Source organism: Andrographis paniculata, unplaced genomic scaffold (assembly GCF_009805555.1).
Source record: "Andrographis paniculata isolate CXL003 unplaced genomic scaffold, ASM980555v1 Contig75END, whole genome shotgun sequence".
Classification (NCBI taxonomy): domain Eukaryota; kingdom Viridiplantae; phylum Streptophyta; class Magnoliopsida; order Lamiales; family Acanthaceae; genus Andrographis; species Andrographis paniculata.
In genome coordinates, this window is record NW_026137612.1 from 3052506 (window position 1) to 3073036 (window position 20531).

Genomic DNA, 20531 nt, shown 5'->3' on the forward strand with positions numbered 1-20531 from the left:
CAAGTCCTACAATGTCAATAAATATTCCAAGGGGGTTGCAAATTTGTTCAAAGAAGATATGTGGTACCTCTGGGCGGACTGTTGTCAGTGAGGGGGGTAGCAATGAGGTTGGTCGAGCTGGGCAGACAGCTGGTATAACAGCAGCCGACTCGTCGGCTGCTGCGAATGGTCGCTGAGGTGCCGACCTGGGTCCCTATGGAAAGTAGTATTGGAAACAGTTAGTGTTTTTCGAAAGAAAAGTTATGACCTGGATTGGTTTAATCTTACCAAATTCACAGAAGTCTCCGAATCGGATGAAGACATTTCTTCCATTTCTGGAGGTTGGGCTGCCTCAGGTGGTTCTTCTGCCTGCCATTCGATGGCTAGGGGGGGCGCCGCTGCTGGTAGGGCGGTTGCAGGTTGGACGGCTACATCTAGAGCCACTGCAGCCAGGATCTCTGGGGCACCTTCGATTTCGGGATCAGCAGCATCAGGGATGTCGTTCTGAGGGTCAGCTTCGGCGAGGGCGGCTGGTTTTTCCTTTGATATAGATGAGTCTGATGCCATGTATGACGGCCGACCCATCTGGGAAGTAGTCCCCTCGCTGTCAGAAGAGACCCCTGCTGCTGATGGGATGGGTGAAGGTGTCTATGGATGGAAAAATCATGAAGATGTTTGTTGTTAAATATATTAAGGTTGATCATCCGAATCTTAAGCCTTGCTGATAAGGAACTTACTGGTTCTATAGGCATTGTTGGTAAAGATTGTTTCCTGGTCGGGGGCCTGGCCCGACCACTCCTCGGTACGGGAGGAGGGGTTTGCCTCCGCGTCGGGTCCTCCGCCCGACTGCTCATTGGCAAATTGGTCTGGACCAAAGGCCCGATTGAATGGTCGGTTGGTGCTGGCGTCGGTTGCTTGGTCGGTGTCACCAAGGTCGGTTCTGGGGAATGAAATGAGTGAAATCAAAGTTATGATATAGTGAATTGGTTCACGGTGTTAAGAAACATTACCAATTCGGGGTCGGGTCCTTGCTGACGTCCTAGTTATTCCAAGGTCTGCTAGTGTTTGCTGGTCGGTCTCCGAGGTCGGGGGTGTTTGCAGCTGGGAAGTTTTTCTTTTGCGCGTGGGACCCCCAGATCCGATTCCCGGGGCGGTTGTTTGTTTTTGGGTGCTAGTATGTATCGCCGCCCCTAGAACCAGTCCTTGGGGAGGGAGGAGTACGTTCAGCAACCGACCCTCATCAGGGGATATCAGGGACCATACGACCGACCACCATTCATTGAAAGTATCTACACTCTCAGGGTTGGAGCGGAAGGGAATATAAGAATTGGAAATTATATACGTGGTAAGCTGGGAGATATAAGAAGGGATTGAATTAGGAAGGACTCGTCGGTCGGGACTTTGAAAAATTATTTGGGGACCCGCGACGGGTCCGGGGATACCTTGGCAACAGCCGAACTGACGCGCCATGAATTGAGGTTCATAGTTAAAAGTGTAAAAAGTTTTCTGCCCTTTTTTATCAAGTTTCTTGCTACTAAAAAGAGACCTGGGTTTGAGGGCGACGTCCCAGGCGAAAGGATAGGTGGGATGAGGACAAGGCTCAGGAGTCGGAAGCGGGTTTGGTACTGGAAAGGGCCAAAAATGGTCGGGAGCATAACCCGCATACTTTTTATACATAGAAAATCGAGAGTTACTGCGGGTATCTGTTAAAATGGCAGTTATTATTGGATCGGATGATTGGAGTTTATTGCGTCCTGAGCAGAGTCGGTTGAGGACTAATCCTAAATGTTTTTCAGATGTTGGCATAGTGGGCGGAGATCCTAAGTTAAACGCGTTGGGAAAGTAAAGACGGAACCAAAGTTCTAAAAACCAAAAAGGACCCGACGCGGCAGTGTCTAATTTCCTATTATCGTTATCTGTTAAACGAAGGCTAACCCGGGTGAGTCCTTCAAACAGATTGGCTAAAAATAGGGTACCAAGGGAGAAGAACCGACCTGACGCAATATGAATGGCCAGGTCGAGGTGAGAAGGAAGAACACTTTTGGAAGGAGAAACAATGATGTACCTACAAAGCCAGAACAGAATAAAGGCAGTATGCTCCCGGTCGGTTACAGGAGTCCCTGGAGCCCCTTGCTGGTCGGTTGCGAACTTTGTCCACCCCCATTCCTTCACACTTTGTAAAGACCATCCCGGATGGTCTTCTGATGGCTCCTGCCCATCTAGGGCTCCCATTACAGGGTCTTCACCCACGACTGGGAGATGTGCGATCATGGCCACGTCCATCAGGGTTGGGCCAAAGGGGGCCGAGGGCAAAAGGAAAGTCCCATTTTCCGCATTCCAGAAGGCGGACATGGCCAACAACACCTTCTCATGCAGGTTGATAGGCATGGTAGACAGTAGTATTGCTTGGTCGATCTTTTGGGATCGCCATTGGGTCTGGAAGTGTTCTGCTACTCGTCGATACCAAGCACGATACAGATCTTTTGGGTCTGTGAGATGGGTCTTGATGCTGTCTCGGATGCGAACTGCTTGGTAGTTGGGATTGTTGATAGCCAAGGCGTCGCGAGATTCCAAAACTTCCCTCATCCGATTTGAATCTTCGGGAGTAGTGCAATATGGACGGATCGTCGGAGTTAGTACTTTCGAGGCTGAAAATGGACCTTCTGGAAGGGTTCCGTCGAAAGGAAGGGCAGGAATGTATTGATTCGCCATAGTTAGAATGTTTTGGGATTGTGATTCACACAGGCTTGTATTGCGAAGAAGGAATAAACCAGAAGTGTTGCAGTAACTGGTGTAGTTGCTAAGGGAGTTTCTCGAGAAGGTAGTGCTTTATGAACTTCCAAACATTTATTGGCGTTTGAAAGTCCCTTGGCGGCGGGCAAGTTGTTACGTACGAAATTTAGAATTAGGTTAAAAGCCCAAGGTAAAACGAGGAATGGGCCTGGCAATAGGGTTGATTGAACTGGCTGAAGGACACCGTGAGGAAATCAAGGAAAATAAATTTATTTATTTATTTCTAAGAAAAATTCAGGACGGAAGGTCTTCAGGTCGAGAGGTCCGCAAGACGGAAAGACCTCAAGTCGGAAGGTCTTCAGGTCGGGAGGCCCTCAAGATGAAAGACCTCAAGTCGGACGGTCTTCAGGTCGGGAGATCCGCAAGACTGAAAGACCTCAAGTCGGACGGTCTTCAGGTCGGGAGGTCCGCAAGACGGAAAGACCTCAAGTCGGAAGGTTTTCAGGTCGGGAGGTCCGCAAGACGGAAAGACGATGAGTCGGAAGGTTTTCAAGTCGGGAGGTCCTCGAGACGGAAAGTCGTTGAGATGGGATATCCGCAGGTCGGGTAAACTGTAGGTCGGATAGAAGGAGGAGTCGGACAAACACGGAGGCCTTTGATCAAAGACAGGGGGCGGTTGATATGGAGGTCGGCCCAAGTGGGGTCGGGCGAAGAAGTAGGTCGGACGAAGGACGAAGTCGGGCCAAAAGAGCGGAAGGTCTGTGGTCGGCTCAAGGAGTGAAATATAGGGCATTTTGGTCTGCTGGGGACACGTGTCAGCATAAGAAAGGTTGGAAGACGGTTGAGAAGGAGACGTTGTAACCGTTCGGGTGACGGTTTTCAGTACGGTTTCCCAGGGAATATTTAAGGATTTGGATCATCATTTGGCAAGGGATCTTCAATCAACTTCAACAAAGCAAAGTCAGATTTGGGGATCACCACTTTAAATTTCAGTCTTTTATTTTCCAGTTTATTTTCTGTACCATACAGTGTTTAGAGATTCCTAATCTCAGGCACTAATTAATCAAGTTTAAGGATATTTTCTATATCTTTGAATTTTACTTTATTTTTGTTGAAAAATTACATCAACAATCTCAATAAAATATACTATTTCCGTCCCAAACACTATGCAATATATTATTTTTTATTTGTCTCAAACTCACTGCAATATTTTCAAATTTTTAGAAATAATTAATAATATTTTTATATATATTAATATACACTTCACTTTATCCCATCATATCACTCAAATAAAAAAAAAATAATCATTTCTCTCTCCAATCACATCATTTAATATCCAAATTATCTTAAATTATCATACTTAATACTCCCCACCTAAATTCTCGTATTAAACACAAATGTTGCACGGTGTTTGAGATGGAGGGAGTATATAATAGGGATCATATTTTGTAGATAATAAAAATTTATATAATACAAATAATAAAAAAATTATTTATTTATTTATAATTAACTTAAAAGTAATTTTATAAAAAATAGAGAGTTTTAAATATAGATAAAAATATTTATTTATTAAGGAGATAAAGATATAAAGGGATTTTGAGTGAACCCTACTTGAAAGAAATTAAAAATTTAATAAAATTAATTTTATTTGTTAAGTATGTTTAAGATAATAAATTTACTGAAAATATAAATGAATTATTTTATGGGACACAAAAAATAAAAAATAAAAATAAGTCATATGTGGATGGACGGATGAAGTATTAGAATTTAATTGATTTAATATTGCTTAATATATGTCTTTCTATTTTTAATTTCTAAATTACACATTTTAAATATATATATATATAATTTAATTGATTAATATAATAAAGTAAAAATATTTTAAAGTAATTTAATATAAAAATATAAAATATTACACATACAATAGATAAAATAATACTTCATCTATTCCTTAATAATTTATCAATTTTTTCATTTTGGTCTGTCACATAACAAAGTATCTATTTTATTTTTTTTAATAATTGTACTATCTACCTAATATTACAAATATAATTTTAATTTACAATATATTACACAAATATTATTACCTTTATATCATAAAATACTAATAAGGTTAGTTTAGTCTTATTACATTTATTTCTACTACATCCCAATATAATACTAAGACGGCGGCTGCAGTGCTGAATGTAAAAATTCAGCACCATGCTGAATAGCACACCGTATGCTACCAGACAGCACACGGTGTTACCATAGACAACACACAATATACGTTAATATAATACAAATACAACACATTACTTAACAATAGTCTCGCACAGCACATACAATACTTGATTTTAAAATATGATATATTCTTATACAGCACACGCTATAATTATGAACAAACAACGCATATCTTTATTACATACAACATGTGTTGTTTGTAATAAAAGCATGTGTTGTTTCTGTATTTTACATGTGCTGATTTGGAATTTTCTAAATTCAGCGCCGTAAACTTTCTCTAACACTAATATTTCTAAAACTCTGTAAAAAAACAAATTGATAGATAGATATGAGATAAAGGGAGTAATAAAAATTAGATATAAGTTATTTTCACACAAATCTTACAAATCTTAAATTTTAAAAAATTAAAAATAAAAATATATTAATGTGTATTATAATTGTAAAAATCTTTTAAAAACATAAACACTTTTTTTTTAAAAATTTAAATATATTTTAGTAATGCAAAACAAAAACAAATTCTGTCTTACCAATATTGGAGGCATCATAAGCTTATCACTTCTTATTCTTATTACTTTTTCAATGAATAAAATGAAAAATCAAAAGGGTCAGGCGCCGATGAGCACATTGAATTATCCATATGGCTCAAATCCTCAGGAAAATTTGCCGACTTTCAAAATCGTGAGGGCTCAAGCCCCTCTATCCCTGGATATCGCCCGATGTTCCTCTCTCTTGTGGAAGTTCTTTGAAAGTCAAGGCATAATATTGAGAATGCTCATTGAATCTGATTAATATAAACACATGATCAATAAATACATCTGAATAAATATTCTTGATCATTACCTTTCTATTTATCCAAAAATATAATTAAAATTTTAAGGTAATTTTATATTTTAAAGTTATATACAAATACAAATAATATAAAAAATACATTTATTAAAAAAAATAAAACAAACATATAACATTAAATAACTCGAACCATAAATCAATTTCACAAAATTAATATCTCATGTTACATTAAAATCCAAATCAGAGTAAAAATAATTATTCATCATATATATATATAGTATTAAATTGAATATTAAAATTAATTTGATAGAAGTTCGCATTTATCAAATATTTTTTATTTTTTATTTTTTTTTTTTTTTCGTCACTCTATAGTAACAAAAAGGAGTTCCAATGATATACAATATGGAGTATATATTAACCAAAAGAAAAATAAATATAGAATAATAAATTATGCGAATAATAAATCAAATATTACAGAATTCATATCACACGTTAAATTCAAAATTAAGTTATATTAAAAATAAGTACTCAGAATTAATTTTAGATTAAAAATTTAAAATTTGAAAGAAAGTTATACCTATTGTCACTAAAAAAAATAAAATTGTAGCGGTTAAAACACCGTTATAAATGATTATCTTTTGTTACAAAAAGATATTTATAACGATTTTGTACCAAATTTTGACTCGTGCATATGTGCGAGCTACAAAAAGTCTTTGTACCTACTTTTTTTGTTACAAAAAGTGGATTGTCAACGCATTTTTAAAACATGTATTGTAACGGTTTTTGTAATGCGGGCTTTGAATTTTCTTTTATAGCAGATATTTCTCGTAATAAAGGAACCGTTACATTGAATGTTCATCCATTTGTAACGGTACTTGTTACGGTATAAATTTTGTTACAATAGCTGATTGTCTAAAAATTATTTAAAACGACATTGAAATTCGTTGTGCCGGTATTTGTAACGGCCACAATTTCGTAACAAAAAAACATATCCTTATTTTCTCAATAAAAAATCTGTACGATGCGAGAAAATACTCCCAAACGAAGTTACAAAATATAAGGATATTACATAAAATATCAGTTGCACTAAGTACACACTGTCTAGGAACATAACTATTTCGCAATTCGGCCTAACATATATGACAAAGCATAAAAACAAACACACAAAATAAAGTAGAAAATGCAAGTCCAACAAACGGAAAGGAGGTCAACATCAATCCACGAACAAAAATTAATCATCATAGAATCACGTGTCACGCTGCGACGCCCCATGCACCGTCAAATTGAACGTACACGGTAGGTACGGGCGACGAATGAGTGGCCAACATAGTGCAAAAGTTTATAAGAATTTAGTTGTGAGATGGTTAAGTTATAATATAATAAAAAACCTTATAAATATGGTTACGTACATCCTTGAATGTCCAATCAATTGGCTCGACGTGAAAAACCTTCCCGAGTGTTCGTGCTTCAAATGTCGTCAGTAGAATAAGCACAGCCTCCGGAATGGTAGCAGTCGTGACAAAAACCCTCACTATGTCAATTGTATCACCTACAAACATATAAAGAAAACATTTGCATATCATTGGAAACAAAATGCAACTTACAAAGTATTTAATCGCTATAAAATATAAAATATAAATTCAAACATTTCAGCATATGTAAAAACAATAAAATATAGAACAACATAAATATAATTATATCATGGACCCTATCTTCATGACACCTGGACCAACATCCGTACAACATCACAATTATAAAACAACCAACAATATAATCAATTTATTTGATGCATGTGAAAGCTGTTTGTTTAAACAACCAACTTCAACATGTATCGATTCAACAACAACAATTAATTGAATGTAAATGTATCCAAATACCAAACACTTTGAATTATAATAAAAAACAAAGCGATTTAAGGATAAAATCAATTCAGTCACCAGTATTTACAATAATCTTTAATTATAAACGTATATACTCCCCAACAAAACTAAACGGAACAAACAGTCACCGAATTACAATTCCACATAAAACGCATTGTCACCACATCATGTATAACTATTTTTTTGACTCACTAACAACCATGGAAGATGCTTTACTCAAAACGGTTGGAATGAAAACCTATTTCACATAGAAAACATCACCAAGTTAACCACAAACTTGGGGTAGGGTCGAACAGAAGCACCCATTCACCATTCCAACCCACGAGAGATCAGAAGGACACGAGACCCGATCTACATGAAAAATGTTATCATATGTCAATAATGATCTCGAAGGTGATGTATTAGAAGTGGATGTTGTTATGTAAATGGTGTTTCAATTAAAAAATACAAATAAAATTAGCAACGAATAATGAATAACCGTCAATGGGTTGTGGACATCAGTCTCCGACGTCCCTGACTATCCATTGATGCGGCTAGATCCCTGCAAGATAGGAGAGTACGAAGTGACATGACTCACATAGAGAGGTACAATGCAAAACTAATTAATATGCGAGATATGTATTCTTACAGGGCCTCGTATCGAGGCACGCCGCGAAAAATTCAACAAAGTAGACATCTCAAAGCGGATGGTTCTAATTCCAAACATTTTAGCGTGGACAGTTCTAAATTCAGACATGAATTCCCTAATCTCAACAATGCCATTTTGATAGTCCTTAGCAAGTTGTCGTAGATTAGGACCATCGGGGCCTCTTAAATGATTCCGGGGGTCGGTAGAGCTGACAACACTATCAATAACTGTCTTTCTATTCATTTTTCCCCCGAATGCACGGCTGTACAAAGCCTTGCGTGTTGCCAGGGTTCTTTTATCAGTGGAAATTTTGTTAAGTTCATCATTTAAATAAGCCTGCACAATTCGAACATATAAAAACTATAAATAAAGAAAGTACTACAATTCCATTCAACAAAAGGTTCGATAGGTTTGTTATTTTGAATTCCAACTTCTTTGTTATTTTGTTTGCCTCGTAGTAATTCTTCGGAATGATCACATCATTTGGTAGGGCGTCCCTCAACAACTCTAATAGTAGGTCGATTGAGCGGTTTGACCACTGACACAGAACCTTCAAATGGAGTAGACATGCAATATATGAAAGCTGACTTATCTTTTTACACCCTGGGATAAGATAATTTTGCATCTCTTCAAACATTTGCCTCCACCCACTATTGTTATCATCTCTATGGTCGTCACGTACATCAGTTGCAGTGTTGTTTCTTTGACCCTTTCACCAACGTTGTCAGACATAGCATAATCACGTATCAGTATATCTAGGTCATCTTCCCACAGTGATGACCTAGGCCTGGCCTCCGTTCTAGTTGGTGTTTCACCCCTAACTTCACCATGGCTAGTCCACGCCCTATAAAACGGGTCAAACCCAAACCTAATGCAATGAAAAAAATATCTCCCTACAAGTATTAGTGGCACGATATAAACAAGTTGTACATGGGCAATATACAACCGAGTCTGTCTCTCCCATGAAATGCATGGTTTAAGAATTGGATCACGCCATCCAAATAGTTCGGATTATTGGAATAAACTAAATTTCTCAATTAATAATTATGGTACAATGTCATATATATACAAGAGATATTGGACCGGGCTATATATATACAATATATATCAACATCCCCTCTCAAACTCAAGGTGGAACTGTGGCACACCAAGATCAGCCAGCAGCCAGCGAAGCCATAGAAGCTCGGCAGTGGTGTCGGCAAGAGCTCTATACTCGGACTCCGCACTGGACTGGAAGACGACGGTTTATTTCTTGTTGCGCCAAGAAATAAGCGAGTCGGTAAGGAAGAAGCAAAACCCGGTGGTCGAGCGGCGATCAGAGGGATCTCCTGCCCAATCAGTGTCAAAATACCCAGTCAAAACCAAGGAGAAACGAACTGAATAATGAAGGCCATGGAGAAGAGTGCCTTTGATGTATCGGAGAATCCGTAGAACAAAAGAATAATGATTCGTCCGAGGAGCAGACATAAAATGACTGACGATATGGATGACATAGGCAATATCAGGTCGAGTGAGAGTCAGGTAGATCAGACTTCCCACCAGTTGACGATACAAAGTAGGATCATCGAGGGGGATGCCGTCCATCGGAGTAAGACGACAATCAGAATCTAGAGGCGTACGAGCGGTCTTGGAGTTCATGAGACCGGCACTAGACATAAGGTCGAAGTCATATTTGGCTTGAGAGAGATAATATCCATCGGAGGTGTCGGAGATCTCAAGACCGAGGAAGTACCGAAGAGTCCCTAAGCTCTTCATCTCAAAGTGGCGGTGCAGATGAGCTTGTTGCTTAGAGATACCGGACGCATCATTTCCTGTAATGGTCATGTCATCCACATAAAGTAGCAGAACAGTAATTCCAGCGGACCCACGGCGAATGAAGAGAGCCGAATCATGATTGTTGGAAGTAAAGCTAAGCTGGAGCAGTGCAGAGCTAAATTTTGAAAACTAAGCTCGGGCGCCTATTTCAAACCATACAGAGCATGACGAAGTTTAAATACCTTGGAAGACGTAGGAAAACCAGGAGGAGGAGACATATAGATGTTCTCGGATAGATCACCATGCAATAACACATTCTTGACATTGAGCTGATGTAGGGGCCACCGACGAGCGGTAGCAATAGCTATAAGACAACGAACGGAGGTGAGACGAGCAACCGGGGCAAATGTCTTTTAATAGTCTATACCATACTGTTGGGTGTAGCCTTTGGCTACCAAATGAGCCTTGTTGCGCTCGATGAATCCATCAGAGTGAGTTTTGATCCGAAATACCCATTTACAGCCGATAGGTTTCTTACCAGAGGGAAGATCAACCATGTACCAAGTATGAGTTTTCTCCAAAGCTTGTAACTCCTCAAATATAGCCTGCCACCACAACGGATCCGTACACGCCTAATGAAAGGACCTGGGCTCATGGTGGGATAGGGTGGCAGAGAAACAATGATAATCAATTAAGTGATGAGGTAGATGACTAACCCGAGTGGAACGACGAGGGCCACGATCAGGGTCCGAGGTCGGAATAGTGTCAGGTTTGCTAGTAGTAATGGGCTCGGTGGTCAGCGTCGGTTCAGGAGGCACAACCGGGACGACATCGGGATTAAGTGACGGAGCCGCATCAGCAGAAGGAAACAAATATGGTAAGGACGAGGTAAAGAAGAGGGACGATCGATCAAAGAGAACTCGAAAGTGGGATAAGGTAGAAAACTCAGTATGCTCCCAAAATGTGACATGATGAGAAATGTGTATCCTATTGGAAATGGGATCCCAACAACAATAACCCTTATGTTCTACCCCGTATCCCAAGAAACAACATAGATGCGCGCGAGGTTCTAACTTAGCGCGCTAATGAGGAGGAAGAAGAACGAAACTGATGCAACCGAATGGGCAAAGAAGACTATAATTAGGAGTTTGATAAAATAATCTTTCAAAGGGACTGGCATTACGCATGACAGAGGAAGGGAGACGATTTATAGTGTAGACAGCAGTAAGCGCAGATTCCCCCCAATAATGATCTGGACAAGAGGGACACGAAAAGGGTGCGGACTGTATCGAGGATATGATGGTGTTTACGTTCAGCACGATCATTTTGTGGAGAAGTGTTTGGACAAGAGTGCTGGATAGTGGTACCCTGATCAGAGAGAAACAAAGAAGGGAGAAATCTGTATATTCAAGGGCGTTATCTGTGCGGTGAGTTTTTATGGTGGTGGAGAATTGGGTCTATATCATTTTGGCAAAGTCCATATAAATAGAGGAGAGTTCAGAACGTTGTCGCATAAAATAAATTCATATAAAATGTGAAAAGTCATTGATAAAAAGCACAAAGTAACAAAAACCATTAATAGAGGCAACATGTAAAGGTCCCTAAATATCATAGTGAATTGATAAAAACGGTATATCTGCTAAAGAAGTACTATGAGGGAACGATAGAGCAGATTGTTTTCCCAACGAACAATCCACACAATTAAAAGACTCAAAACTAACATAACCCAAAAGACCCTGACTAATCAAAGATGTGGGTTTATTGAAGGATGCATGACTAAGGCGATGATGCCACTGAAGGCAGAATGGTGTAGAGGTGGTGGTAGCAGAAATAGGAGGATGAGAGAGCTGAAGTGACTCAAGCTCAAATAAGCGGCCTGTCTTCCGGCCCTTCCCGAGGGTCATCCCGATTTGCGCATCCTGAACTTGCACACCAGAAGAAGAAAAGATCACCGTAAGACCTTGATCAACTAATTGACCAACTGAGATCAAGTTCAAAGTTAATTGGGGAATATATTAGGTGTTAGGGAGGGGTATGGAAGGGGTACATACATATCCGGTATGAGTGATGCGCATATGAGTACCATTTGCGGTAAGGATAGGGGGTAGGGATGGTGTAGTGGATGAGGAGGTCATAAGGTGTATATCAGATGTCATATGGTTGCTACAAGCAGAATCAAAATACCAGGGAGGATTACCTGAGGTGGCAGACATTGCGGTATTGGAAGAGAGAATCTGTTTAAGAAGAGCTTCCAAGTCCTGAATTGAAAGTTGTACCTGAGCAAGAAAGTCGTTGACAGATTGTCCCAATTCCTGTTTTAGACCATGTAGTGTGCTCCAGAGTTGATAATAATGTGTCAAACCAGTAGCGTGGAAGAAAACTGCCAAGAAATCCCAAACTGCCTTAGCAGTTTCAAATTGGGCAAGCTGAAACTATATCACATAAGTAGATGTGTTGCGTAGCCACAATCCTCCAATTTCTCAATAAATGATTCGACTGCTTTGGTTGTAGGCATAACGTTTTCTATATAAATAGAAGCAATGGGAGCAACAATATCCCCTGTAACAATTCGCCATAACTTTCTGCCTATCAAAAAACTTTTCATTGATTGTGCCCATAGACTATAATTATCTCCGGAAAAAAATTGACAGTATCTCAAGCCAAAAATTGAATCAACAGAAACACAAACAGGAGATCAAATCGAAAGAATCGAACCCGAAACAAGAAAAATCAGATGACTATTAAATATTGCTCAAACCGAGAAACTGAATATACCATCGGAACATAAATCACAAGACGAGGTGTCCGGCGAGAATTTTTGTCAGGCGCAACGTGGCTGCACACGCCGCCATTCGGGGTGATTTTCCGGCGGCTGGCTCATCTCACGGCGGCGCATCTGGTGGTGGTGGCGGTGATGGTCGAAGAGTACCGGAGCAACGGATCTGAGACTAACGGTGATTTGGTTGTTTTTCGATTGTAAGGGGATAAATTGAGCAGGGCTCTGATACCAAGTTGAGATTATTGAAATAAACTAAATTTTTCAATTAATAATTATGGTACAATGTCATATATATATATATAAGAGATATTAGGCCGGGCTATATATATACAATATATATCAACACAAATAAATAGACAAAATATGATTCAATTCGTCAATCCAAGTATTGTCCATCTAACAAAGAAACTTTGAAGAATTTTGATCATCTTATTAACAAAAATCCTATGTACTAAACTAAACATAACATACCTTGTAACAAAGTAAGAAAATAAATAAATAAATAATAAGACTAATAAATCTAACAGTATGAAAAATATTTGTATAAAAAATACTAAAAAAACTACTAAATCGAACCTTAGAAATGAACAATATTTTTGTTGATGTATTTTTTCAACAAACAAAAAGTAAAATTCAAAGATATGGAAATATCCTCAAACTTGATTAATTAGCGCCTGAGATTAGGAATCTCTAAAAACTGTACGGTACATAAAAAGATTAACTGGAAATTAAAATGCTGGAAATTTAAAGTGGTGATCCCCAAATCTGACTTTGCTTTTGTTGAACTTGATTGAAGATGATTATCAGTTGTAAATTTTAACCCTTAAATACTCTTCAGAAACGGTACTGGAAACCGTCGCTCGAACGGTTACAATGCCTATTTTTCAACCGTCTGCTAACCCTTCTCCTTCTGACACGTGCCCTCAACCCACCAAAGTATCATTCTTGCTCACTCTCAACAGTATCTGACTCTTTGGACCGACCACAGACCTTCCGCCCTTTTGGCCCGAACGCAATTCTTCCGCCCTGTTGGTCCGACCGCAAATCTTCCGCCTTATTAGTCCGACTACAAACCTCCCGACCTGCAGACCACCCGACTAGTTTGGTCCAGCCGCAAACCTCCCGACTTACAGACCATCCGACTTGTTGGTCCAGCTGCAAACCTCCCGACTGATAGACCATCCGACTTGTTTTGTCCAGCCGCAAACCTCCTGACTGATAGACCATCCGACCTGCGGACTTTCCGACCTGCGGACTTTCCGGCCTGCTGACCTTCCGACCTGAGGACCTTCCGACCTGCGGACCTCCCGACCTGAGGACCTTCCGACCTGCGGACCTTCCGACCTGCGGACCTTCCGACGTGAGGACCTTCCGACCTGCGGACCTTCCGACCCGTTATTTCCTTAGAAATATATCTACTTTCACCTGAGTTTCCCGCGGTGCCCCTCAACCAGTTCGATCATCTCAATTTTTAGGCCCATTTTTCTTTTTACCTTAGGCTTTTTAACCTAATTGTAAATTTCATACATAACAACTTGCCCGCCGCCAAGGGACTTTCAAACGCCATTTCTCAATCACCGTTTGGAAGTTCATAAATCACACCTTACTGAAAAATTGCCTCTGCAACTGCATCAGTTACTGCAACATATTTGATTCCACGAAACTCTCCCGTCTTCAATACTAGCCTTTGTGAATCACAATCTCTACAACTCCAAACCATGGCGAATCGATACATACCTGCCCTTCCCTTCGACGGATCAAACCCCGAAACAGCTTTTGTGGCGACAAAAATGCTTAATCCAACCATTCGCCCCTACTGCACTACCTCTGAAGACTCCAACCGAATGAGAGAAGTCTTGGAGGCAAGAAATCTACTAGCTATCAACAACCCCAACTACAGCGCAATCCGTCTCCATGACAACATCAAAACTCATTTGACAGACCCCAAGGATCCATATTGCACCTGGTACCAAAGAGTATCAGAACATTTCCAGGGTCAATGGAAAACTCAACAAATCGACCAGGCCATACGTCTATCTACACTTCCATGCCACTTGCATGAAAAAGTTCTTCTAGCAATGGCGGCGTTTTGGCACCCTGAGATTTGTACTTTCCTTCTTCCAATAGCCCCTATCGGCCCCACCCTCATGGATGTGGCCATGATCGCTCATCTGCCAATCGTAGGGGAAGACCCTGTAATGGGTGCCCTAGATAGGCAAGGGCCCAATGCAGACCATTTGGGCTGGTCTCTGACGGACGTGAAGGAATGGGGCTGGACAAAATTTTTAAATGATCAACAAGGAGCAGATGGGACCCCTGTTACCGACCAGGAGCACACAGCTTTCCTGCTCTTTTGGCTCTGTAAGTATGTTGTAGTTTCTCTTTCGAAATACGTCCTCCCTTCTCACCTTGATCTTGCTATACACATAGCCTCGGGTTGTTTTTTTTCATTAGGCACCATTTTTCTTGCCAAAATTTTTGAAGGGCTGTCCAGGGTTAGCACCCGTCTTATAGAAAAAGATGGTAAAAAATTAGACACTACTGCATCAGGCCCCTTTTGGTTTTTAGAACTGTGGTTCCGTCTTTATTTCTCTGAAGCATTTCAACTTGGCCATCCCCCTGTTGCGCCACCACCTGATAAATCTTTAGAGATAGCCCTTAACCGCCTCTGTTTGGGTCGCAACAATCTCCAAGCGTCCGACCCTATCATCACTGCTATCCTAACCGACGACCGGAGTAACTCTCGATTTTATATGCATCGAAAGTACATTGGTTATGCGTCCGACCTATTTTGGCCATTCCCTGTACCTTCACCTTTGTCTGAGCCGAACCCACTTCCGCATCTTACTTATTCCTTCTCCTGGGATGTTGCTCTTAAGCCCAGGTCCTTATTTACTAGTAAGAAAATTGATAAAAAAGGTCCCAAAGTTTTTTATACCTTCAACTACCAGCCTCAATTTTTGGCACGTCAATTCGGATGCCAACAAGGCTTACCTGGTCCCATTGCTCATCCACATTTAATAATTCAAAGCCCGGATGGGCGAGCCATTCCTAATTTGATTGCCCCGTACGTATCCCAGCTCACTAATTACATAACTTCCAACTCTTACATTCCCCTCCGGACCTCTCCAACTTCGGCCGAATCGTTTCGCGAGTGGTGGTCGGTTACTTGGGCCTTGATTGCCCCTGATAAGGATCGCTTGTTGGGCATTCTCCTTCCCCCACCTGTGTTGACACTAGGGACAACCCCACTAACTAACTAATATCCGAAGGAAATTAATTACTCAGGGAATTGGATCGGGCACTCCACAAAGGAAAAGAAGAGCCTCTCAGACTCAAGCTATTTTCCTCTCTAGAGACAACCAACCGACCTTAAAAAACCGCCCATCAGGTCGGGCCCTTATAAAGACCCGACCTCGTCCAGGTATAATCTCATATTCTCCACTTAGCTTGATCATTTCCTTACCATTGTATTAATCCTTATTTTCATATGCAGGTTTGACTTCAACCAAGGCGACCGCCCAACCTGCTTCCAACTCAAATAAAGTAGCAGAGCCACCAACCGACCAACTACAAGAACCCGAACCCCTGACCAAACGTCGGGCTTCGAAGAAAACGCCTTCATCCGTCGAACGGACAACAACAAGGGTCTCATCCCCGAGTGAGGCAACTGCTTCAGAGATGGGTAGATTACCTTATGTCGTTTAGGACCCATCTCTGCCTTCTATGGCGCCAATGGCCATACCTGCATCCGCCTCCACTGCAGACGCCTCTGATGTGGTCGCTTCAAAAGATAGAAATGTCCCTGATGCGGCCATTCAAAACGCTCCAGATGAACCAGCTGCGGCCGCCCCAGAAGCACCCGACCAAGGAGCAGCCGAAGTGAAGGCAGCCGACCCAAGGGTAGCAGACCCGAGGGCAGCAGAAGCGGACGGACAGGCAGACGAGCCTATGCCTGTGCAACCGAGGGGACTCTTACATGAGTTACAAGAGATTCCCTCATCTGAATCAGAGACTTCTGTTAATCTGGTAAACACTCGAGATTCCTTCTTCCAAATTACAAGCTAGTATTAACATGATCTTTAACACACTATATCTCCATCACTCAGGGGCCCAGATCTATACCACAACGTCCACTTGAAGCAGCCGACGAGTTAGCCATTGCAGTACTAGCCGCCCAGCCTTCTAGACTTAAGGCTATTCTGGCGCCCTCAGTGACCACCATTCGTCCAGAGGTAAGAACAATTTCCACAATCAATTCTCAATATTCATGCTCCATTCAGTCTGAAATAAACACCTTTTATTTTAGGGATGTTCTGATCTAGCCCTCTTATCGGCTGTCCCCATTCCGACGGACGTCCAAACTATAATCGTACAAGCTGTTGACCAATCTTTCCCCGACCTGGGATCAGACTTGCTTGACAGCCTTCTTCAAGCTATTGGTGGTCTTTTGTTTCAAATGTCTTCAGAGTCGGCTGGTACATCCATTCTTCACCAACTGATGGAGCGACTATCCGAACTCCGGAATGAAGTTTTGTTCGCTCGTGTTCTAACCACTGAAACACCCTTGCCTGATTTGGATCGAATAAGTCTGGAGGCTTCCTTGGCCAAAACCAAGGAATCCATTCAACAGGCAATTGGCCGACTAGAAGGCCTCAATAATGCCAAGGCACAAATAGAGGGATCAATCCAGCAGAAATAAGCAGAACTGAGGGCGCTTCATAAAGAAAAGTCAATCCTGGAAGGCCATATCAACGACAAGCAACGCCTGATTGATCGGTACCAGACCAATGCAGCCGACCTAGACTGGGAATTAAAGATTCACGTCCGATCTCAACTTATAAGACAATATAAGTCGGCTGCCAATAACAGGCGACTTTCCAAGACATAAGATAAATGGTCCCAAATTAAACTTGTTTTAGGATCTCTTTTGTAAACTCTGACTTGGTAAATAAAATTTCTCTCCTTTTATTAAAGATCACCTTCCAAGATTCCAACCCTCCGGGGAACCAATCAACTAATCTCCTTTATAAACACTTGTTGTCCTTGCACACCAGCAAACAAGCGTTTATCCATAAATCAAACCTTGAACACACCTGCTCCTTCGCACTAAAAATACCACCCCATCGTCCTCAAGTTCCTGTGAACAATTGGAAAGGTGTCATCCAACCCTTCTTTATAGGTAATCATCCAGTTGAAGTTCACGTTGAAGACTTGCTAAGCATCCTTAAACAATTAGATTTCAAATTTAGATTTTCCCAACGAGGCAGAAAAACCATCCATCGTGTTATTCGCCTGATGGAAACTGTATTAGAAGGATATGAAACTCTTCGGGATATTCAAAATCGCCTTCCCGAAATTGATCATCATATGGATTTGATTAAACACCATGTGACAGCCATACTCCCAGACCTTGGCTGGGATCATACCTTCTCCAATCAGCGCGCTGTCTTTTCAAGATTACGCACTCTTGTTGATCGTGAACGCCAAGCCGTGACAGACATGAAAGCTTGGACCGACTATGATCTTGAGAAGATGCAGGACCAATGGGAGAAGTACCGACCTAGCTTAGAGGATCTTATTGATGAAGAGCCAGAACTAATCCCTAATCATTGGAATGACAATTCTGACTCAGGAGAAAGTAATCCTCTGCATGATTCAACATCTGATAATGAATGAACCCTTATTAGGTTCGAACCCTTGGAAAATGGGTTCTGAAAAACTTATTGTTTTATGCTTTCTTATTATCTGAAAAGGCAGGAAAATACCTCTTCAGATATCTAGCATTAATACAGTTGTGTACCCTCTTACCTTCTTGATTTATAATAATAAAGGGACCATTTCCGACCTCCTTTTGAATTATGAATGGTCCCTCCCAATTCGGGGACCACTTTCCTAATTGATCAATCTTCTTATATGTTGGAAGAATAGTCTTCCAGACCAAATCTCCTTCTTTGAATGTTCTATAAAAGATTTTCTTTTCATAAGTCTTGGCCCTTATCTCATTCTGCTTTACAATTTGATCAATTGTATGAAGTCGATTGATATCAAGACTTTCCAATTGCTGCAGCATCATTTGTTGATATTCCTCAGTAAATTCATCATTGGCAAAGCTTGTGCGTCCAGATGAGACCTGCACTTCGGCTGACAACACAACATCTTGTCCAAAGGTGAGTTGATATGGTGAAAACCCTGTGGCAGAACTTCTGTTATTCCTATATGCCCATAAGGCTCGAGACAACAACAAATGTCATTTCCTTGGGTTCCCTTCAATTGTTTTCTTGATAATTTCAATAATAATCTTTTTAGCTGCTTCTGCCTGCCCATTGGCTTGGGGGTAGTAAGGCGACGAATGACTCAGACGAATTCCAAATTATGCCAAGAAACTTAAAAACTTCTCCCCAGTAAAGACTAGACCTTGGTCGGTTGTTACTGAATGAGGTATACCATATCTATATATGATCCGATTCAGCACAAAATCAATCACCTCCTTCTGATCCACATTTTTCAAAGCAACCGCCTCCACCCATTTGGTGAAATAATCTGTTGTAACTAAAATAAAACAATGATTCTTGGATGAGAAAGGATGAATTTAACCAATGATATCCATAGCCCAAGATTTAAAAGGCCATGGTTTTACCATCGCTTACAATTCTGTAACTGGTAAATGAATTAACTGCCCATGCCTCTGACATTCTTGGCACCCATTGGCAAATTGTATGCGATCCTCAAAAATCTTTGGCCAAAAGAAACCTAAACGATGAATAGCCTATCTCATATTCAGACCTGCTCGATGAGCTCCACATATTCCACTGTGCACTTCTGTCATCACCTCCAAAGCCTGCTTGGGCCCCAAACATTTCAAGAGCAATCCTTCGAATGTTCTTTTATATAGCACTCCTTCTACCAATTGAAATCGCAAAGCTTTTAGTCAAATTCCAATCGGTACATTTGCTCATGGATCTTGTAAATACATGACAAGTTCTGTCCTCCAGTCGGTTCCTGTTTCTGTCTCAGGGCCGACCTCTGCACATGTATCTTTTAGGATTCCCTTACAAGCCTTTTGAGCTAAATCATCTGAAAACTGATTCTCCTTCCTAGGGACGAACTCAATTATCACTTCGGAGATCTTTGATAACAACCGACCTACCAAATCCCTATATCTGCGTAGGTGGGGATAATTGCAAACATACTGTTTGTTTACCTGATTAATCACCAATTGAGAGTGCCCTTTTATAATGACCGACTGAACTTCCCTAGCAATCAAAGCCTCCAAACCCAAGATTAAAGCCTCATATTCTGCTGAATTATTGGTCATAGCCTCTAATTGCAACTGCAAATTAATCCTTTGGCCGTCTGGCCCTTCTAACAAAACTCATGCGCCTGATCTGTTTCCCGAGGTAGAACCATCAAAAAACATTAACCACTTTCGGGTGCTTACATAAGATATACACCCAGTCGGTTGCTGCTCATGACCTGCGAAGTCTGTCAAAAAGTCTGCTATTGCTTGGCCTTTGACGGCCCTCAAAGGAGAATGATACAAATCAAAAGGGGCTAATTTAATGGCCCACTTCATAATTCTGTCATGCATCTTAGGTCTTTGCAAAATTAACTTGATGAGATCAATCTTTGAAATAACCTCAACTCTTCTAGGCAGCATATAATGTTCAAGTTTGGTGCATGTAAACACCAATGAATAACACATCTTATCTGGCATTGTATAATTTAATTCTGGTCCTGTGAGAGTCTTGCTCAAATAATAAATTGC

The 20531-nt window shown here is 40.7% G+C and overlaps 1 protein-coding gene across 1 annotated transcript; it reads right to left on the minus strand.

Moving 5' to 3' along the window:
• Nucleotides 1-19718: 19718 nt before the first annotated feature.
• LOC127266359 (uncharacterized) lies at nt 19719-20081 on the minus strand. Its single transcript, XM_051296576.1, has one exon. The coding sequence runs from the start codon at nt 20079-20081 to the stop codon at nt 19719-19721; it is 363 nt and encodes a 120-aa protein (XP_051152533.1).
• Nucleotides 20082-20531: the final 450 nt, after the last annotated feature.